Source organism: Mastomys coucha, unplaced genomic scaffold, assembly GCF_008632895.1.
Source record: "Mastomys coucha isolate ucsf_1 unplaced genomic scaffold, UCSF_Mcou_1 pScaffold12, whole genome shotgun sequence".
Lineage (NCBI taxonomy): Eukaryota > Metazoa > Chordata > Mammalia > Rodentia > Muridae > Mastomys > Mastomys coucha.
Genome location: NW_022196894.1, coordinates 82,178,622 through 82,202,228, shown reverse-complemented (window position 1 = coordinate 82,202,228; position 23,607 = coordinate 82,178,622). Strand labels below are relative to the sequence as shown.

General features: G+C 42.5%; 1 protein-coding gene across 6 annotated transcripts in view; it reads left to right on the top strand.

The window, feature by feature from the left end:
* Nucleotides 1-23,607, top strand: part of App (amyloid beta precursor protein) — a 228,643-nt gene that overhangs the window by 185,041 nt on the left and 19,995 nt on the right. For all 6 annotated transcript variants that reach the window (XM_031364311.1, XM_031364309.1, XM_031364310.1 and 3 more), the window contains one exon: nucleotides 20,803-21,024. In XM_031364311.1, the coding sequence (XP_031220171.1) occupies nucleotides 20,803-21,024 (222 nt within the window). The remainder of the gene's footprint in view (nucleotides 1-20,802; nucleotides 21,025-23,607) is intronic.

Here is a 23,607-nt window from a genome sequence, read left to right as displayed (position 1 = left end):
CTTGCTGAGTCTGACATTGCAGGCAAGCTGACATCCTATCCTCAGCCCAGGATACCCTAACAAGTTCTCCATAAGTCTATAGTGCCTATCTCAATGTTAACTTTTCAGGTTGAATATGCATTTGTATGTCTTCACAAAAATATGCCCAGAGCCAAGGGGTGATTAATAGAAACAGTTCTTAACATGTGGTCTTGGACCAGCAGCAGCATCACTGGGAAATTGTTAGAAATGTGCATTCCTTGGGCTCATTCCAAGCCTAATAATCCAGCTATGTGGGGAATAAATGTGTCAGCTTTTATCTCTGTGGCTAAATACCTAACATAAATAAACTTAAAAGACAAGCTTTATTTTATAATATATCTGCATTTCAGAGGTCTGAGTCTATAGTCTATCAGTCCTATTGCTTTGGGATTGTGGCAACTATATTATGGCCCAGAAGAGCTTCTTAGTTTGTGGTGGCCAGGAGGAGAAAGCAGAGACAGGAAGAGGAAACTAAAAGAAGAAAATCCCCTTTAAAGACAAATCCCCAGTGATCTAACTTTTTCAAGATAGGTCCCATCTCTTAAAGATCCTGCCACCACTCAATACCAACTTGGGCTGCAGACAAGTCCCTTAATACATGGACCTTTGGAGGAAATGTAAGATCTAGAAGTAATGGTGCTCAGTCTACAGTGATAGTGTTCAGTTATTATTACAGTAATAATGCTCAGTCTATAGTGATACCACTCAGTATTATAGTAATGGTGGTCAGTCTACAGTGATTGGTGCTCAGTCTATAGTGATAGTACTCAGTTACTATTACAGTAATGATGCTCAGTCTACAGTGATAGTACTTGACATTTTAATAATAATGTTCAGTCTACAGTGATAGTGTGCAATCTAGACTATGTTAATGGTCCAAGGACTAGACATATTAATGGGTCTAAGGTGTAGATACACAGCTTGTCTTCAGAAAGAGGTGCTTTTACTATTGTTAGATGTTTTTTAGGACCGGTGGACTAGGAAAATGACTCAAGTAAATCATAGGCTACCCAAGTACGAAGACCTGAGTTCGAATCCCCCACCCCTCCCATGTAATGCTGGACATAGTCAGCATCATCTGTAATCCCTATACTCCTGCAGGAAGATGGGAGGCAGGCACAAAAACCTGGAAGCTCACAGCATGAGCAACAAACAAGAGACCCTGTCTTAAACAGGTTGGAAGGCAGAGACTGGAGACTGACAACTGAGGTTGCCCTGTGACCTCCACCTACACACCAAGGTCTATACATGCCAGTACTCACACACAAGAATGTGTACACGCATCACACATGCTAATACTGTCTCTTGCATGATGTTACCTGTAAAACTATAGAGCTATAAAGGATGAAAGATATTCAGACTCAGTTTCCCTCTCTCAGACTCCCCTTTAGGCTCCCTACCCCAATATCCTTAGCTTTTAGAACAACCGCAGTAGCCAGTGTTGACTATAAATACTAAAGTTCAGGAAGCACCAGTAGAAGTGGTTGAGCCTAAGTGATCTATGAGTGTGAGGAGTCTACTTTCTTCCTCCAGGATCCTACACATGCTCGTGCGAGCGAGCTTCCAGCGCTTAGTTTATATGTAACTGGGCAAAGGGAGACGACCATCTTCCTACCATCTTCCCCTCAGATTTATTAGAGTAGATGATGTCAGCTAAAATGGCCTCTACCAATTCTTTGAGTTTCTGTTTGTTTTTCTGTATTTTGTCTGTCATCTTTTATCTAAAATACTTGGAGTTGGAAATGTTTCAGATTTCAGAATTTTTCAAATTTGGGGCACAACAATACCAATTTTAATTAGCTATCATCTAGCTATCCAAGAACTGAGATTCAGAATGCTTTGAAAGCCTTAGATTTCAGAGCATCCCACGTGTAAAGTCTCAGGGCAAGCCCATGCAGTATAGGTATTCTGAGAATATCAGAGCAGCAGTAATCCTCACATTCACTACTGACAACCAACCTAAGCCGTTTCCAGTCTGCTGCTAGCAGTGTCTGTGATCCTGAGCAAAATGGGGGGAAGCTGTCTCAAAAATAGGCGGAAGCCGAGGACAAGGTTTTGTAATGTAGTAGTCGGGCCTAGAGGAGTGCATTTAGAACTGAGCCTCTGCTTACATTTCCTCTTTCTCTTTGGCGGGGAGCCGGTATCTTGCATTGAGTGTTTTGTTTTCTCCCACCTTAAGAAGAAGCCTTCTCATTCCTGAAGCAGAAAGTACCTCTTTCAGGTGCAGGAAGGAAAACTTAAGCCATCTGTAGATTGCTAAAAACACAGTCTGTCCTTTGATAAACCAGGCATCGCCCTGTAAGTCAAACATTGTATGAAAATGTGAGAGGTTTGGCTGTCTGTTCTCTTTGATGTGGAAAGAGAAAGGCTGGCTTGCTTTCCCCACATTCGGTCAGGTCTGCATCTACCCTGCTGCTAACAGCTCTTCAAGGGAACTTGAAAGTGGTGCAGAACTCTTCAGGTTTGCAGATTAAGGTTCTAGGGTGATTAACTGGTTTGATCAAAATCAGAGACTGAAAATGGTCAGGGGTCGAGGGCTTCTTCACATCTTGTCAAAGTTCTTCAGAAATCAAAGTGAGTTTTAAATACCTGGGGTGTGAATAAATGAGGTGCTTTTTTTCCTTTAAAGGCAAGTGGCCACACAGAATGGGGAGCTGTTTGTAGGCATCTGAGTGTTCAAATATGGCCTCATGTCCGGAACTTGCCACCAGGCAAGTGTCTAAGCTGGCAGGTTCCTTGTCCCTCGAGTATGCATTGTGTCTCACTGCATACTTGGGACCAAGTAAAGTATAATTTGGAGGAATTCTTGTTTAAAATACTGGATCTTGAACTCTACCTCACACTCACTGAAATCTACTTATTTTCTACTTCAAATGATTCTTTAGAAAGTTAAAAGGTTTAAAACTCGATGTTTATATATGATACTAAAAATACAAGCTTTTGTAGAAAATTGAAGGTGTATTTGTACATATTTTGACATTAAAAAATTGAACATTATTAATTTATCCTACATGAATTTATACCAGTCTTTACCCACAGTCTCTGATTTACAGTGTCCTGACTTATAAGATTTTCTGACGTTGTGGTGAGGAGAAATGGATGGGTTTTGAATCGTAATCCTTCCCTGGGTCACTACATGTGGTACCGACATACGGCACTGAGTGACAGCTTTTAGTCTTTGTCTTAGTCAGGGTTACTACTGTCCTCAAACACCGTGACCAAAGCAACTTGGGGAGAAAAGGATTCATTTGGTTTATACTTCCACATTACTATTTATCAAAAGAAGTCAGGACAAGATCTCAAAAGAGGTAAGAGCTGATGTGGAGGCCTTGGAGGGGTGCTGCTTCCTGGCCCGCTTTCTTATAGAACCCAGAGCCACCTGCCCAGGGATGCCCCACCCCCATCAATCACTAACTAAGAAAATGTCCCACATACAGGCATGTGTGCAGCTTAATCTTATGGAGGCATTTTCTCAGCGGCGGTTCCCTCCTCTCCCGTGACTTTAGCTTGTGTCAAGTTTCACATGACCGGAAGGTCGATCATCAACAACAGCGCACACTCTCTCTTCTTGAACTCTGCTGTTCAGTGGGCTAGGTGCAGCCGTGGCATGTTTGACTATGGATGCTGTATGAAAGGACCACGGGATTGTATTCATGTCCTGAAAGGGCACATGTGTTTTCAGGAGGTCACCACATAAAATATTTCCCAGGGATGGCATTTACTTTGAAGGTTGAATACAGCTCTGTTAGGTGACGTAATGTTGAGTGTTGTGATTAACTTAACCGAGTCACTGGCATAAACTGTTTTGTTCTTTGTTTTTATTGTGTTAATGTGTGTGCACACGCACATGTATAGGCCAGAGGACAGCAGCAGGTTTTATTCCTTAGCTCTTTACACCATCTCTTTGAGTCAAGGTATAAATTCACTAAGTGGACTAGACTAACTGGCAGGAGCCCCAGAGATCCTACTGTCCCCATTCAGAAGCTGTAAACACAACACCACACACAGCTCCCTCCCTCCCTCCTTCTCTTCTATTTGTTGAGGGGCAGGGCAGGTTATGACCATACAACTCAGGTCTTTACCTACTAACCCACACTTAGCGCCACCAACTGTAACTGCTTATGAACCTCAGTCACTGCTCTCGATAGAGTCAACAGTATAAGCACTGGGCTGGTAGGAACTTTTCTCCTAGCTGCTCTTTCCTAGCTCTTCAGAATTTTGGAGCCTGCTAGCTCCTCTAGTAGATCATTTTCCTCTCTCAATCCTAACCCTTCACTTTTCTATGACTGATTCTACCATAGAAATCATCCATGTAGGTGACCTTCAAATTCAAGAAGATATTAATCTAGTAATGTCCCAAAGAGAAGATTAATGGTATGCCCAGGGTGACCAGCATTGTAGAGGACATTCATCTGAATCTCGGACAGCTGACTGACAGCCTAGCATCTGCTCAGGAAGTAGGTGTCCGATAGAAAACGGACAAAACAAGAACATGAGAAAAGCCATGCTGGCTGGCAAAGCTAGATGCCAGTCCCCAGGAGGCAGCTCACTGTGTTGTCAATCAGTCACATGTGTGTGTTTTAGAAACATGTGTTTCTAAACCCTGTAAACCCCTTCCATTGTTTCCTGAAGTGACATGGACTAGAAATCAAATACCAACTCCTCTTTTGTTCCACAAACAAGTAGACCACCTGATTGGACATACCCCAGAAATGTGGGAAAGCTAGCATTGGGAGTTTCCTCTCCACCCATGGTGAACAAGGCATGCAGGAAGAGAATGCTCGGGAACAGGGCAATAAAAATTAAAATCATTTCCTTGTCTTCTCTGTGAAGGGGCTGTACAATCATTTCTCCCTGTTTAGCTATTCAGGCCTATGCCTATAATCTCAACAGTTTCCCAAGTTCAAAGCCAGCCTAGCTACATAGTGAGTTCCAGACCAGCCTGGGCTATATATTAAGACTCTGTCTCAAAGGAAATGAAAGAAAAAGAAGTATGTTTTTCAAAGCCGCAGGTTTAATTTACCCTCAGCCTGCAGCTGCCACCTTTCTTGAACACAGAAGAAAGGAAATGGGATCCCTTAGAAAAGCCCTTTAGATCTCTTCCTTTCGCCTCAGTATGGCTGGACAGGTGCATTAGTGACCTGGGTTAGGGTTTCTGTGTGTGCATTTGCCTCCTTTACACCATGTGCATAAACTTTATAGCCCGAATGCGCACACGCGCATGCGTGCACACACACATGCGTGCACACACACAGACACACACCACCTGTCACCTCATAAGCAATAGTTTATTCTGAAGCCAAATGTATCTGGCAGTGGCCTGGAACACAGATTTATGTTCCTCCACATTCCATGTTCCAACATGGGAGCATTTTTATGAAGTTCTTATAGTAACCAAACAATGAAAGCCATAAATCAAGATGCTCTTTAAAGGCATCGGTGGAAATATCAGGGTAGACAGGTTGAAGAAAAGCAGAGAGACCCCAGCCATAGACCTCAGATGCCGTCTGATGACATTCTAAGCTTGTTGATTGGTTGGAAACTAATTCTGTTTATACATTCCACGGGATTTACCTAATGTTGAAAAGGAGCTGGGTCAGGTATAGAGGAGAACCGTGCAGGGGAGTGCCCAAGGTCTGCACTTGCTGCCTTCCAGAGTCTTCTGGTCACTGAGGTTCACATCAATTGCACAGTCTTACAGAAGGATCAGTGGAACTTTCCAGAAACCCCAAGTATACATGTTAATTGCCTTGAGGTTGAGTCTTGGGTAGCAGTTAGGATTGGGAGCTCCATGTAGCTAAGATCTTCATATAGAAGCTTCCCACAGGCATTCTGCTCTATGATGGCCCAGCATGCGGTCCTTTGCACATAGACAGGTACCTATTTGCTCTCTCTTCTTTTTTTTTTTTTTAGTGTGTTAGAAAGAAAACAAGGATTTGTATGGCTTTTGGTCCTTTTGTTTTGTTTTGTTTTGTTTGCACACTGAGAAGAAAGCAGTAGACAGGAAGAGAAGAAACTCCTGCAGAAACCTCTTTATAAATTATTCATTCCCTGATACTCAGTTATGACAGAGAACAGAGCAGCCTCAAGCTTGGGGTAATGGCACATGCTTATAAGGTCAGCCACTCAGGATATTGAAGCAGGAAGATCCTGGGTTCTGGGAACACCTAGGCTACATTGTGAGATCCTGTCTCAAGAAAATATTATAGTTTGGATAGCTTAAAAATGAAAGTTAACTTTTCTCATGTTTTTGGAGCTTGTAAGTTCAAGATGATGGAGCCAGCATGCTGGGTTTTTAGGAAGGCCTTCTCAGGTTCTGCATGACGCCATTTTGTTTTAACATGCTGTGAGCAAGGATCCAGATGGTCTAGAGGATGCCCCTGGGGAGTTCCAGGTATGCTGGAACAAAAAACTGGCCCAGTGACCTGTGGATAGTGATAGAAGTAGACAAACTTTATTAAGAAAAAGAAAACCATTTTCAGAATGCAACTGGGACAGAGATTTGGGCACAGGTGGGCCACAGTTCAAAACACTCACAGTCCTGGGTTCTTGAGCCTTTTTAGATCATATATATTGCACCCACCTTCTTCCATGTTAGGAGATCATGGAGGAGCCAGGCAGTGGTGGTGTACACCTTTAATCCCAGCACTTGGGAGGCAGAGACAGGCAGATTTCTGAGTTCGAGGCCAGCGTGGCCTACAATGTGAGTTCCAGGACAGCTAGGGCTACACAGAGAAACCCTGTCTCGAAAAACCAAAAAAAAAAAAAAAGAGAGAGAGAGAGAGAGAGATGATGGAGTTTTTCTGTGTGTACATGTTATTTGGTTACATACAGCCACATGGGAGGACGAGGTTGTCTTCCTGCCATTGGTTGCTTTCCTATACTGATCTTGATGTTTCTTCCCATAAAGCCTGTCTTTGAAAGAGAAATCTATCTAGTTTCTCCCCACCCTCAGCATCCAGTCACCCTGTGATAATATTTAGAGTCAGTCTTCACCTTAAATGCCTCTTCACAAGGTGTTTACCTTGAGGACTAAGGCCTACACGTATTTCATGGGGGATCCAGTTCAGCCCACAGCACTTAGCTGAGTCAGTCTTTTGAATCAGTCTAATGTACTTCCTCTCTGTTGACTCTCACCCTTTACCCACTTATTGCGCATGTGTCCTTTATTATAAAAATGATTCACAGAAGACGTAACATATAGTAGTACTCTTAATTTTTAACTTTTGGATGTTTTGAATTGGAATGGAGTTATGTCAGCCCCTCAGCAGCCCCTCTCAGCACTCTTCCTTCAGTCCCCTTCCATGCTACCCAAGTCTTAAGTTGGTAGTCTCCTTTTCAAATCCAAAACAAATATTATAGCCACCATTTTTTTTTTATGTTATGAAGCCCAAGAGTCACAAACACTCCAGACACTGTTTCCTAAGCATTCATTCCTTGGCCCATTCTGTGATCCTAGTAAAACAACAGCATGATTTTTTCAGCCTTTTGAAAATAGTTTTGTTAAGACCCAGTTTGTCCAATGTGAGCTTAGTCAGTGTTTCTATTCCTGGACAAACATCATGACAAAGAAGCAAGTTGGGGAGGAAAGGGTTTATTTAGCTTACTTCCACATTGCTGTTGATCACCAGAGGAAGTCAGGACTGGTACTCAAGCAGGTCAGGAAGCAGGAGCTGATGCAGAGGCCATGGAGGGATGTTCCTTACTGGCTTGCTTCCCCTGCCTTGCTCAGCCTGCTCTCTAATAGAACCCAAGACTTCCAGCTCAGGGATGGCACCAACCACAATGGGCCCTCCCCGACTAATCACTAATTGAGAAAATGCCTTACAGCTGGATCTCATGGTGACACTTCCCTGATGGAGGCTCCTTTCTCTGTGATGACTCCAGCTTGTGTCAAGTTGACACACAACCAGCCAGTCCATGAGCCCTCAATTGAAATCATCATGCTAAATCTTATGGCTTCCTCCAGCTGTCCTGGCTTCTCTAACTGGAGTCACTAGGTTTGAGTGCAGAGTGCAGTTCTCCGGCCTCTGTGATGGTGGTGTCTTCGCACTGAGTGTCATAAGATCTAAAACTCGCCTGGTATTTGCCACATCACATGTCTTGGTGCCAGGCACATTTCAGCTTCTCTGGCTTACCAGGAAGGAAGTGACGTAGCCTCTGTGTTTACAGGGTACATGAATGAGGCTACTCCATTTTCTTGCTGACTTGAAGAATCTGAAGACACTTCCCCCAAATACTACCACCTTTAAATCAAGCAGCTGCATGTCTTGAATCTTTGCCCTACACTTGAAAAAAAGATTAATTTCCATATTATGAAATTGTAAAAGGTTTTAAGTGCTTTTCCTTCCTGTGAGGCTGATAAAGGAGTGAATTTGTAAACTGTGGCTGGGTTAATTAGCCAGGGTTAATTAATGTTTACCACACTGGGAAGATGAAAAGAGGTGTATAAATGCACAGTAATGTGGATCATTTTTCAATTTGTTGTTGAAGCTTACGGTGTGCATGAGTAAGGACTGCATAGAGCGCATGCGTGTTTCAGAGGGATACTGATGCTCTGCAGTAATTATGAGAGTAGACTTCTAAGTGAATCAATTACGTGTTCCTGAAGACGACGATCACACGCTAATAGTGTTTATTTAGAGACTGGCTGTTGGTTCCAGGTGAACTATTTGGAGAGCTGGGTGAGTGAGAAGAGGCTAAGTGTGTGGGCATGAAAACAGCACTTAAGTAAACTTTAAATAAGTAAATTCCTAGACTCGTGTATCTTCAAGAGAGCCCAAAGAATTTTAGGTGAAGTCCTGGCATTAAAGCTGGGATGTACAGATACTAGAAGCAGTTTGTAAAGATTGGAATATAACCCCCTGGGAACTGAGTAGATGGCCCTCGGTGTTGGCAGTTTAGGACCGGATGCCAGGACACCCTCACCTCAGGAATTCCCAAACCCACGGATGTTCAAACTCCTTATATAGGCAGTTTGTATTTGAATAGAACCTATGTGAATCTTCTTGTGCACTGCTCATAAGACCTGATTCAGTGCATCTGCTCTGCCAACAGTCACTACCCTGTATTGTTTTGAAAACGGCATAGTAAAGCCCTATTTGTGTTCAGTACAGATAGGGTGAGTGTTTTCTAAATACTTTTGGATCTGAGGTCTGGAGAGTTGGCTCAGTGGGTGAAGTATTTGCTATGAACGTATGAAGATGTGAGTTCTGATCCCCGGTGCCATGTCAAAAGCAGGAATGACAGCATGCAAGCATGCCTCTGTCATCCTGACCCTAAATGATGGAGAGGAGAGACGTGTCTAAGGAATGGTGCCATGTGAAAAGCAGGAATGACAGCATGCAAGCATGCCTCTGTCATCCTGACCCTAAATGCTGGAGAGGGGAGACGTGTCTAAGGAACAAGACATCCTAGCGTTTGTGTGGATCATTTTCTGTGAGCCTTGAGTTCTTTGCATGCAATGAAATTGAGTTAGTTGTTTCTGGCACTGGTCTGGAAATATTGACAAGTGAGTATCGATAAGCTCGCCACATAAGTAATTTGATTTTCCTTGTTCCCAGATTACTTACGGTGATTCCTTCCCATGCCTCACCTCTGTGCACTGTGAGTGCCTTCCTGCCAAACCCTTAGTGCTTAGTTAGCTCTTGCCATTTCCAGGCTTGGATGCTATCTTACTTTTTCTGTTGCTGTGATAAAATACCCTGACCAAAGCAGCTTAAGGGAGAAAGGGTTTATCTTGGCTTGCAGTTCAAGGACACAATCCATCAAGCAGGGCAGTCAGTTCAGCAGGAGCATGAGGCAGCTGGTCACATGACATACACAGCAAGGAAGCAGAGGGTGGTGAATGGTCAGGTTCAGGTTAACTTCCTTCTTAGGCAATATAGGATGCAAGCAGAGAAAGGCATTGCCCACAGTTACGGTAGATCTACCCTCTGTTAACCTAACAAAAAAGATCCCTCCAGGCATGCCTGGAAGCTAACCTAATCTAAATAATCTCTCTCAAGTATGCCAGGAGACTTGTCTCCTTGGTAATTCCAGAGCCTATCAAGCTGACAGTCGGCACTATTCATCACAGTCTCCCTGTGCTTTGTTAAGGGGACATGTGAATGAGTTTCTGTAGGAGAGAAAGGACCACTGCCATAGCTAGGACTGCTCTCCAGAGAATAAGACTGTTTAAAAGACAAACGGGCCAGTGTACAGAAGAACAGGATGTGTTTAGGGTTTTTAAAATATGCATACATTAGCATTCAAGATGAGCTGTCCTGCCTAAGAGATGTATTGTGTATAGGGGACACATAGTCCCCGTCCATTGTCATGACCTGTGTGTATTTAGGCACATTTTCCACACTGATCCCTTATTTATCAGCATATTTTTAGGGGTCTTTCTGTGAAATTGTCTACAGATAGATATTGGAATCTTCTTTCTACCATGAGCTCACCAATTGTTCAGGTATTTTTTTCATTCCCCTGAATATAGTAGTCTGTCAGTCTCTCATCAACTGGAAGCCATTGTACTGCGCTCTCTTCCTAGCATGGCAGTGTGATTTCCATTCCATTCATCTGCTGTGGCCTTAGGCAGGCCAGGCAGAGTTCTCTTCCGAGTTTGAGGGAGAGCACTTGTGAGTGGAGGCCACTGCATGGCTACCTTTGTATAAGTTGCCCAGGATCCTGCTATAAGGGACAACAGTCATGGAAACAACAGTGAAAAGTTGTCTGCAGCTGAACAGCTCTGACCAGCATTCCTCTGGCCATGGCAGCTTGGCAGCCCTTCTCCTTCAGTCTCTGGTGTGTTTGAAGATGCACACCATAGCTGAAGCATGTGTGGCTGAGCCAGTCACGGGCGGTGTATGTGATTCACTCACCTCAAAGAAAACTTGGTGTCCCTTTGTAAGGGCCTGGTGTTCTTTACATGTAAGAGGCTGGTTTCCTTTATATCAATTGTCTCAGAGGTGGCTCAGAGCTCAAGTGGGGAGGAAAAAACCCCAGGTACTGATGCTCAGAACACTCTCCAGGAGCTGAGAAGGAACCAGGGGGGCGCTGGGCTCAACCAGACTGCAGTCTGACTCTATGAAATGTACACTAGAAAGTAAAACCTTCATCCTAATGTTTTTCATCCTTTATTCTACTTTTTTTGGTCCACGCTAAAAATTAGTTTTTCAAAATAAGAAGTGATGCTATTATAAATATTCTGACCTTTCATTTTTAAACAAATATACATCAACACCAAGTATGCCAAAGAGCCTTCCAGCGAACTGAAAATTAAGGACTGTAGAATCTTACTGGAAAGAATTCTTCCCCATGAGTCCATATTTGTGTGTCCCTGAGCTTCATAGTAGTCTCAAAGATGTCATTCTCTATGGCCACAACTATAAAAATTAAATAAGAAAACGAGGGTGGAAGAACAGCTGGAAAAACCTGTTACTTTAAAATGCAAAACACCACTAATTGCCCTCAACCCTTTTGCCTTTACTTATTCATTTATTTGTTTGTTTCTTCATTTATTTATTTATTTTGCATTGAGTGAAACATTGCTCTATAATTAGTCCCACCTAAGAATAGGGCAGGGTCACCATGAGGCCTTTGTCACAAAGGTTAAGCTTCCACAGCAGCACTGAGAGAATCCCACAGAATGATTGCATTGAAAATCCTCTGCCTTGTCCCTAGCAGTGCACATCTCTCAACTGCCCAAGGCAACTGATGAACCCCTGCTCCTCCGAATGTGAAGAAACAGTTTCTTGGGTCAAAGATTGTCTGAAAGAATTGTTCTATGATCATCGTTACTATATAAAGACCACATTTGAGGTTCTGTTTGCAAAAACTGCATAGTTTATATCTGCATATGTTAAGAGCCATACCCATGACATTTCACTAAAACCTAACCAGAGGAAGACACCTACCTTTATGAAGGCTGGCACCTATAAGATAGTGTCTCCGCATACAGCCCAGGTTGGCCTTAATTAAGCTCCTGATTCCTGGCCTTCCTCCTCCCAGGTGCTAGGATTACAGCTGTGGGTCACATCTGGAAAATACCCTCAGTGAGAAAAGCCTCAAGAGACTTGAGGCCCCAGGGACTGGGGACATCTGTGGGGGGAGTGGGAGACATGCTCTTGGAACAATCAGAGGGCAGATTTGGAAGGGGATAATGACTAGACTGAAAAAAAAGATTAAAGAATAATAATAATAGTAATAAATAACTTTCTAGAAGAAAAATAAATAAAAAATTAAAAAACAAGTTAAACATATAATAGTATCTTAGTGCTAGATTTTCACGGCGGTGTGATTCATTCTCCAAACAAGTACGTTCATGTAATTTGTATGTATGAGCATTAGAACTTTAGCCCACAGAACTTTCTTTCAGAGACCAGTGCTGGAGTGTGAAAATGTTGCAGTCAGGGCCCCAGGTTGCTGACATCCCAGGGGGATTAAGACCCCCTAAAGTGTTTAGAAATAAGATCAGGACCTTGGCCCAAGTTCCATAAATAAACACGGAAAGGGAACCTTTTTAATCTTCAGGCCAAGGCCATGGAGCCTGGCTGTGTTTTCATCTTGATTTCTGGCTAATGCCAGTTGATAGAACTGAGCTGTTTGATGTAGAGAGTTTGAAAGCCACAAGGAACGTCCTCTTCAAGGGAAAGGCACTTCTTCTGAAACTTCAGTCGAGACCAGACGATGGTATTTCAGGAAAATGTCACTTGCAGTAAGGAGTATTTTTCACAAGTGATACACAGCCTTCTGTGAGTTCTCTCTAGGAACAGTTTCTTGCCACAGGTGGACAAAACACACCCCCATTTGAAACTCTGTGACCAGGAAACTTCTAAACAAAAATAAACCTCGATTTAGACATGAGTCTGAACTTAGACTCTGGGTAAATCTCGAGATTGATAGTATAGCTCCAAATAAAAGAGCTGCCCTAATTTTCCGGATGTCGAGGTTTGTGGTGGGGAAGCTCACTGCTATATGATGTCTATGGATGTTTTCCCCCACCTTGGGAAACAGTCGTACAGTGCTAATTCCCTCTCAGCCACTGAGGTAACCTGCTCACTCCACTTCACTGGGCACAAAAAAAAAAATCTTTCATTTGGTGGGCAGAGCGCAACTCAAATTCAGGTTGTTTAACTTCTCTTAACTGTGAAGTAGGGTGTTGGAGCCGAAGTGGGAGTTCCTATGGCAACCAAACAGCCTCCACTCGGATTGGTTGCTTTTGTTGCAGGGATAACATCTGACAAGAAAGGATTTGAAGGAGGAAGGGATTGGGCTTGGCTTCCAGTTTAAGAAGATAGAGACCATCATGAAGGGAAAGGTGTGGTGGCAGGAGGCAACTGTTGCCATTGCATCCAAAGTCTGGCTTTGCTCTCTGCCCTCCTAAAACTCTCCAGCTACATCAGAGAGGGAACAGGAAGGAAGACGGAGCTATAAATTCTCAAGGCCCACCCTCGGGGACTGACTTCCTTCTTCCGTGTGGCTTCACCTCCAAAAGGGTCAGCCAACTTCTCCAACAGCAGAGTAGCGATGAGCTAAGTGTTCAGATTCATGACGCTGTGCGGGATCGTCCATTCGTATAGCAATTCCCATGGTATTTCATGAGATGGACATTTTTAAAAAGTGAAAGACAGTGAGTGTTCCTGGGGAAAAACTGGCCACTGTTGGGAATGCCTCATCCAAACAAAAATGATGGGTGACAGCTTCAGGCACTGTCACCTGGCTTTGCTCTCTACCCTCCTGAAACTCTTCAGCTACATCTTTAACCTCTTTTACCATAGTTTATTCTTTGGGGAGAAAAAAAATAATCATTGAAGTTATCTCTTTCTAAATAACATGAAATTTGTCATGGGCTAATGAGGGAATTACATTAGGAACTGGGATTATAGGTCTCAGTTATAATATCAGTTCTGCTACTCAATATGTATTTATCTATATATTATTTATTTTGAGGCATAATCTCACTCCATGCATAATGCTGGCTTAGAACTCACTACATATCCAGGCTGGCATTGAACTTATGGCCCTCCAGTTTCAGCCTCCCAAGTACTGCAAGTGTGGTCTAGCATGTCTTGCTTGTTGATTTTAAATCTTCTCAAAATGGATGTTTGTGCATTCTGTTCTCAATGGGGGTTGCTATGGGTACCAAGTAAGCCATGACTAGTTATAAAGGCCACAGGCGTGGACAGTGTCAGGGGGTAATGAGTTGGTTTTTTTTTTTTTTTCAAGGTGCTATAGCAGGACTCAATTCTTGGTAGCCTAGTCCTGTCACTGGAGATAACTGTAGTTTGCACATAGTCAGAGCACATACAGTAACCATAGGAAGACTCCGTATGTCCCCCGAAAATCAGCATCCCTATTAGCTGCTGCTTCACAGAGCCAAGCTAAGTCTGTCCAGGCAGGCTGGTCTGCAAAGTGTCCACAGTGCAGATACATTCCTCCTTTCTGGGAAGAGCCAGGAATGAAGTGCGGCCCAGTGCTTTCTCCTGTGTACGTTCTTGTTCTCGGAGACTAGGAAACATCAACCTGCTTCCCCAAAATTGCTGTGCTTCCCCTTCCTGCTTAATAAACGGTTTCAAAAAGAAGGAAATCGTGGCTGTTTTCCATTTTCCTGGGCCATCCTGGTACAGCTGAGTGTTGGGCTTGAAGACCACCATTTTCTGAAGGCATCCTCCAGTGCATGTCTTCTCCAGGCGATGGCGCTTCTTAGCTGCGCATGACACACTCTGCAAACAGGTCTGTCTATGATGAAGGGAACTGAGGCCACTACATTAATGCTTCTGCACGGCTTATGGCTCTGGTCATCTCAGACTTCACCACAAGTGACGACTATCCTCTGTGACAGTTGTCGCCTGGGAGTCCTCTACATGTGCAGACTTGCTGTCTAAAGAGAAGAAGGGGCACTAGGACTCTGCCTTCCTTTTCTCTTTCTGAGACAAAAGTTTGCTGTGTAACCCAGGAGATCCTCAAACTTGCTATGTACCCTATGTAAGCTCTATACTTGAAATCCTCCTGTCTCAGCCTCCCTAGTGCTGGAATTATAATCATGCTGTAGGGCACATGCCATATTTCTGTACTTCCAACAAGATCCCCAGTGGACACCTACAGCTTGAGCTTGAGTTTACATGGCAGAATTTAAATGGTGGAGCTCCAGAGACTGTCATCAAACCACCTGGAATCTTGTGGGTAAAGAATGCAGGCTTTAAGGAGCTTCAGAGGCCACAGGGACATTAATAACAGCATCACATTAATACAGACGGAGCCAAGAGTTAGACATGGACAAGCTCTGGTTGGAAAATTAAATCTGATCTCATAGTTGTAGTATGGGCAAAATGCCTAAAGTGGATGGTGGCTGATTTATAGTAGAGCCCTTTGGTGGGGATAAATTACAGCCCTTCTTCCAATGCATCTGGAGGCCAAGGGACAGCGTAGAGAAGCAGCAGTCAGATATATAAGTATCTATTTAAAAGATTAAAATTGGTTTTAGGAGAATCTCCTGTTAAACAAAATTAAGAAGAAATTATCATTTAGAATGAGGTCAGAGATCAGTATGTTTTCACAAGGAGACAAAGAATCAACATTAAGACAGTTATAATGCCAGTAAAGATTCAGTCCTAGAAGGAAAACAGAGCAAGCCTGACAAACCACTGGTTCACTGGTCTCCCAACTAGGCTTTTAATAGCTTTATTTGACAAGGCTAAGATAACTCCTTGTTCATATGAAGAAAAAAAAATCCTAAGTATGTGCAGTATACAGAAGGCATCATCAGTCAGTAACGAATTACCAGTAATTATGAAGCTTATAGAAAGATTGACTCAATGACTATAAATTTTATTTTTCAAAAACCTGAAAGGTAGTCCTTAAGATTTTGAAATTTATTTGGCTGATGTGTCATTTAGTAGTAACAAGGAGACTCCAGAATGGAATATGTAGGATTCATGTGTTCCCTCCTCCGGCAGACCTTTATTCATGAGGCCATTTTGCTAAAACCTAATGGCCATGGTCATCTTTTGTGTCCACCAAACCAAAACTAAAAGTCTGAAATCATTTCAAGATGAAATCATCCTGACTCTCTTTTGATGTTGCTTTCCTTGAAGTATCTTGAATGTTTTCCACAATAGCTGTGTGGTGATGCTCGCCCCCTCCCCCCCCACTTTCCTGTTTGCTCTAAGCCCACATAAATCATCAAAGCATTTTTAAAAGAGGAAGGTGATGGGGTTTGCTTTCTCTCTCTCTCTCCCTCTCTCTCTCTCTTTCTCTCTCTCTCTGTGTGTGTGTGTGTGTGTGTGTGTGTCTGTGTGTCTGTGTTGGAATTCACTCCCATTATGTAAACCATAGTGAAATAATACCATCACTGGGCTTAATTAAATATCCCTGGTTTAACCTTCAAAAGTCAAGTATCTGCGTATTACAGGAGATTCTTCACTGCAGAAGTACCTGATGTGACGATGTAACGTTAGCCGATAACAAGTCACTGTCCAGAAGGGGAAAAGGGAGTCTTGGGAAAATGAATGTTGTCTCTTAGCTTAATATAGCTACTGACAAACTTAGATATTTCATGGCTTTGGTGATCCTCAATATAGGCCATCAAACTGGGATAAAATATTAAATTAATTCAAATAAAAGTATAACCCGTCAGAGCCACCACCAACACAGTAGAAGATGGCTTCAGGTGGGTTTGCCTCGCCACAGGATCAAAGTTCAGTTGAAACAGTCACTTTGGTCCCTGTCCTGTGGGTCACAGGCACAATTGCCCAGTGCCAATGCATTCGCCAGCAGTCAAATCCTGAGCCCTTAATCACGAAGTAGCTGGCTGTCTTGAACATTTTATGATCACAAAAGTAGAGTCCTACCGTGATAATGGTAATCCTGTCGAATTTATCCAGCTCTCTGCCCTTAAGAGCAGACTGAGTTCCTTGTTCCAAATGGCATTGCCACAAGTGGTTATTTTTAAATTTCCTATGTTAAATTAAGATGATAATATGGATTCCTGCTACTTGTGCTAAGGGATTTTTCTCTCAACTGAAAATGTTGCTTTTATTGAATATTTCAACTTTTCACATAAATTTCCTAATAGGTTCTTTTAGTTTTGAAGGAATTTAGATGATTTTTTAATGTGTATCAATGTTTTCCCCACATATATATATGTTGGAACTACATATGTGCCTGATCAGAAGGTGTCAGATCCCCTGGATAGTTGTGAGCTACCATATAGGTGCTGGGAGCTGGACCCAGGTCCTGTGCAAGAGCAGCCAGTGTTCTTAACTATTGAGCCATCACCACAACTCCATCCCCATCATGTGAATTTTGAGTTTTTTGTTGTTGTTGTTGTTGTTGTTTTTTATGTTTTTCGAGACAGGGTTTCTCTGTATAGCCCTGGCTGTTCTGGAACTCACTCTGTAGACTAGGCTGGCCTTGAACTCAGAAATCCGCCCGCCTCTGCCTCCCAAGTGCTGGGATTAAAGGCGTGTGCCACCACCGCCCGGCTCATCATGTGAATTTTGTGTGCTGTTCACAGCAGTGGGTTTTGTGTCTTGGGTCTGTTTGGATAAAGTATCTTGCCAACAACTTTAAGGATAAGTGAGAAAAGGGTGCCACAGTTATGTATACCTGAACTTTCTGGGACCCTGTATGCAAATCTATCCAAATATAAGATCTTCCTATTGTGAGTCTACTCTGTCTTTTTCACCTCCAGAAATAAGATGAACGTGGGGTCTACCCTCTTTCTCGCCAGCTGCTCCAGTCTGAGAAGTCCATGTTGGGGGTTTGGGGTGGGAGTGGTGGGGGACAATGTCCACTCTGTGGGGCTAATGTGCTTACAAGTCAGCCTCTCCAGATGCAAGGCTTATGTTTGCTCTGCTCTGCAAATAAGCACTCCCATGATGATAACCCACACTGTTCAATACAACAGCAGCCACAGAGATGCTGGAGACAGGAAGGAGTTATAACCCACAAGGCTGGAGATACTCAGGGAGCGAGGAACACTGAAGGGCCCTAGCATCTTGAATTAATTCACTATACAGTGAAGACTCATTGAAATGGGGAGGAGCCATGCCTGTCTGGGCAAGATCAAGGGAAGTCAGTCAAGTGCAGATTGGCAAGGAGAACAGCAATCAGTCAGTTCATATTGCTTTAACAATGTCTGAGCTCAGTGTGGTGGTACAATTCCTGTAATCTTAGAATTGGGTTGTGGGGGCTTGTGAGTTCAAGGTTATCCTCATCTACGTAGAGTTTGAGGCTAGCCTGGATTCCATGAGATATGAGACTCTTGTCTTCAAGTAAAACAATAACAACAAAAACCAACAGCCAGTAATTTGTAAAATTTATATAAATTTATAACTAGGCAATTTATAAAAAATAAAAATTTGTTTCTCACAGTCCTAACTACAAGTTTAGGAAGATGTTAGAAGCTTCAGTGTCTTAGAGAACTCAAGCTTTCCTCATTCAGAGTGGTGACTTCTTGTTGTGCCCTCCAGAGAGAACAAGCCCTACTCCATTCATAGCATTGAGAGCCTTCACTTTATCCCATTCCAAAACCCCACAAAACCCTGTGTATTGTTACTTCACTGGGTAAATATATTTCAATACATCAATTTTGAAGGACATCCATATGGTAGTGGGCCGTAAGTCCTCAGCTAGGATTATCAAATCAAAATTGGGTGAGGTCACAGGACAGGGAGAGGATTCAAGACTGGACATTCAGATGCTGTCAGTAGTGTTAAGGATGGATAGTTCTGAGGCTGAGACTATATCCACCCTAACTGGCATGGGAAGGCAGGAGGGAAGAGAACCAAGTCTGTAGTCCAAGAAGAAGGCTCAAGGTCATATACCCTCCATGTTCTCAAAATATGTAGGCTGAGAAAACAGAGTCAGTCATGAAGAAATACCATTTCAATGCTGTTCACACGAAGGAGATTGTTACACTTTCAAGTATGGGTGACATTTTCAAAGGAGAAAGTTGTAGAAAGAAATATAAGAAGACACAGAGCTTGCTTACTTTTTTTTCCTTCCTTCCTTCCTTCCTTCCTTCCTTCCTTCCTTCCTTCCTTCCTTCCTCTCTTCCTAAGGAGAGGCCAACATTTTCAGACATTATGGGGAAAGAGTAAGACAATGAAAAAGTTTCAAAGTCCAGGAAATGCGTGGTAATAAATGCCATAGAGTCCTCAAGCCACCCAGAGCTCCTTCCTGGTTCTTGCCTCTCAAGGTGGTTGTGTGAGCATCAATAATTATTTCAGACTATCTTGACTTAAGGGTATTAAGTGCTAACCAGTCAAAGCATAAGATTTATATAACAGAAATGCCCACTTAATTTATTAAATCAGACCTTGACAAAGTTATTGGCCATTACCAGTGACTTGGTAAAACATGAAAAAGTCTAGCAGAAGTCTAATGAGGGCCTTTTATCTGTAGGAAAGGTCATTGCAAGCATCAAATATTGAATTTTATATCAGTGCCACAATGAGTAGGTATATATTATAACTCAAATTAGACTTCAAAAGGACTAATTTGCTAAGGGTTCTATCATTTAAAATAATCTCTTGTAATAAAACTGACTCTACAGGAAGATATTAATCGCATACTTTAATGTTGTCCCTTTAAATTGTTTTAATGGGTACACATTTGAGCAGAATTTTAATTTTTCCAGTAAATTGGCTTTTTTTGTCAACTTAAAAGAGAATTTAAAGGATGATAGTAAAATGTTACAAGTCAAGTATAAATCCAGGTTTGATTTTCTTTATTTTCTCCAGCATTGGTATTAACTAGTGATTGGCTTGAAATATAATTCAATAAACTGTTTGACACAGGCATGACTAAGTAATGACACACTTAATTAACCAAATATTAATACCATATGATCAATGGGCCTCTGATTTTTTTAAAAACTATAATTAAGCTGTCAGGGAATCTTTTCGTAAGATAATAGAAGATTCACAAATCTGGTTTTTGTTGAGTTTGGAGGTTTTGGTGGTGGTGGTGGTGGTGGTGGTAGCAACTACACTCATTATAATATTATATTCTATTTTCCGTTTTCCCTAGTAAACTTTATGTTAATAATGAAAGGAATGACTGGAAGATTTTTCAGTGGACTCTCAAGTCTTTGGGTAGACCAGCTATATTCCACAAGGTTGATTTTTTTTTTGGGGGGGGCGGAGGATAGAAGCAATAGAAAAGAAAGTCAGGAGGCTTTCATCTCAGGTCACATGTGTGATGCAGGGAGGCAGAGATCAAAGGTTAGCATTAGGGAGAGACTCAGCATCCTTCAGTGTCCACAGGCCTATGCCCTGAAGGATACAGTGTATGTTTTTAGTTCTGCTGCATCTGGGGAAGGCAGCTGTTTTCAGACCAAAGGTGGAGACTGAGTGGAGCAGGCTGCCCATTTATAATACTTTCTCACCCACCCACATCTTCACAGAAGGTGGGGGTAGATGATATATCTTGGTTCCCAGGCTGCACCTTGCCTACTTCCATGCCTGCTGTTAGCACTTCACCCCAGTCCCACATCACAGCATGCTGTAGATTCCTTCCTAATCTCTGGATACGTGAGGAGTCTGTGGAAAGGAAAAGACGGTTGATCCTGCAGGTCTTCACCTCCCGAACAGAGAATCGGTGGCAGGATCAGCCGGTCTCCACAGGCTCAAAGCAGCCCTCTGGATAGTCGCTAGCTCTGAGTTTCCTTAAGGTGCTTCATTTTTACACAGTAAGTGGTGCCAAGTGACGCCTTGTCACACATAGCACATAGTCATTAGGAATGGCTGCTGTGAACATACATTAACCGAGGACACCATGGCTTTTCTTTAGATGAGCTGCTTCAGAAAGAGCAGAACTACTCTGACGATGTCTTGGCCAACATGATCAGTGAACCCAGAATCAGCTACGGAAACGATGCTCTCATGCCTTCTTTGACCGAAACCAAGACCACCGTGGAGCTCCTTCCCGTGAATGGGGAATTCAGCCTGGATGATCTCCAGCCATGGCATCCTTTTGGGGTGGACTCTGTGCCAGCCAATACAGAAAATGAAGGTAAGAGTGCCTAGCTGGAGCCAAAAGCCTTCTGGGTATATGTGTGTTTGTGTGTGTGTGTGTGTGTGTGTGTGTGTGTGTGTGTGTGTGAGCTTTATACTAGACTGACATACCCTGCATCAGTATCTAAGATGGAGAACAACCAAGACAGACACTTTCCATCTGCATACATACACACAAAGTAAGAACAATAATAAGTTGTTACTATCTAGCTATTAAAATAATAGCTCTATTGCATAGAGATGATTTTTGGATTTTATTGCTACAAAGTAAATAAGCTGATTTGGAAGCAGATTTAGGAGTCCTATTTTATAGGTCCCAAAGGTAACAGATGCCTAGAATACTTTTGAGAAAAGGACCTGTTGCTTGGTCGACATCTGTGTCATCCTCAGAGATACCACTCCTATAGATTAGAGGGCTCACAATATATGCTGTGATTTCCTGTGTACATCCTTCATTTCTACACTTAAAAAAAAGTAACAAAATAAACTACTATTTTCTATTCCCCATTTTGCTTCATAAATGTATATATTTACATAGATAGAGGCCCACACCTACCAGCTGCCCAAGATCAACATGTACAATATAGGGAAACCCCATCTCAAAATAAAAACACAGAGAAAATCATGTATTACTGGGGGGGGGGGGGTTGCAGAGAGACAGATAGAGGCGGAGAACTAGAGGAGCACAGGTTTGGACTCCCAGAAACCCACCTGCCTCTTAATTAGGTGCCGGAATTTAAGACACTGGAAAATAATTGTTTAAACATACTCTTACTGGGAGTTATTTTATCTCCCATGATAAATCATGATTTGACTTGACTTCTCAGCTTTTGGCCCAGAATGTACACCTTTAGTGAGAAGGGTGACCAAATTAAGGGAAGAGTTTCACCCCCAGGGAGAAAGTTTGATAGGACCTTGTACAGTGAAGAAGACAGCCGATGAAATAATCTTCCTCGGCTGCCCATTCTTGCATGTGAGAATGTAATGAATGCAGAAGTTGAATGAATGAAGCCAGCTTACTTCAGAACTGAACAGTGTCATGCTAAACGATTTCTCGATCAATCAATTTGCACATCTGGGTGATGTAATTCTTCCAGGGGGACTGTCTTACTCAGGGTTTGTATTCCTACACAAAACATCATGACCAGGAAGCAAGTTGAGAAGAAAAGAGTTTATTCAGCTTACACTTCCACATTGCTGTTCATCACCAAAGGAAGTCAGGATATGAACTCACACAGGGCAGGAACTGATGCAGAGGCCACGGAGGGGTGCTGCTTGCTGGCTTGCTTCCCCTGGATTGTTCAGCTGGCTTTCTTACAGAACCCAGGACTACCAGCACAGCACCACCCACAATAGGCCTTCCCAGCCTTGATCACTAATTGAGAAAATGCCTCATAGCTGGATCTCATGGAGGCATTTCCTCAAGGGAGGCTCCTTTCTCTGTGATAACTCCAGCTTGTGTCAAGCTGACACACAAAACCAGCCAATACAGGGACTTAGAAATACTTGTTTAGGAAACAGCATCTTTTAGTTTATTTTGCCATTTTTTCATGTTCAGTACAAATCACATGCACACAATTACCTTGATTTCTTGAAACCAAGAATGCTTTCCGAGAAGGCAACAGGATCTGCCTGGGATTTTCCTCAAAGTGTAAAAGCACTGAGCAAACAGGGTGAGTTTTATGTTTGGTTGGTTTTTGGTTTGTTTGTTTTATTTTGGTTTTTTTTGGGGGGGTGAGGCATAATTTCTCTGTGTAGATCTGGCTATCCTGGAACTCACTTGTAGTCCAGATTCGCCTCAAACTCACAGAGCTCTGTCTGCTGGGATTAAAGGTGCATGCCACCATGCCTGGTGAGTGAGCAGTTTTTGAAGATAGGCTGCAGAAATCTTTGTATAAACCTTTTTCACAGCATAACAACCCAATTTGTTTCTTTAATCTGAAAAATAAAGGCAACTTATAGGTATAATTATATTAGATACTATCAGTTACAACACCAACATTATTTATGGGATATAAATAATTGACTTTCTCACTTGTTAAAAATATCCTAACAAAACAAAACCAAAAACAGTAGGTCATTTGACTTTCTATGCCTTGTGGTATAATTACAGGTATATTTGGGGCTCTAATGTCATTGCTACCCCATACATAATCTGTAATGAGATGACTTTGTAAAAAAAAAAAAATGTATGGCCTCATTTTCTAAGCTCAGCACACACGAGATTGGTTCTTACTAGTAAGAGCACACACTGTGACGTGCACATGTATAGACACACCACAGATATAGTCACTGATACCCTTGACCATTGCCAAGATGACCAAGCAAAGCCTTGATCTAAGTAAGTCTGGATGTATGCTCAACATGCATTGCGATATTGCCTAGGTTTCATCTAAAGCAGATATTCTTGCTAAAGAATTGGGGCTGAGAAGATCACTTAGTAAACTGTTTCTGCCTTGCAAGCATGAAGACCTATGATCAGTCCCCACCACCTATGTTAAACGTTAGGCATAGTGGCTCTAGAAAGTTAGAGAGAGAGAGCCCTCAGGTGCACTTCCCAGCCAGCCTAGCCTACTTGGTA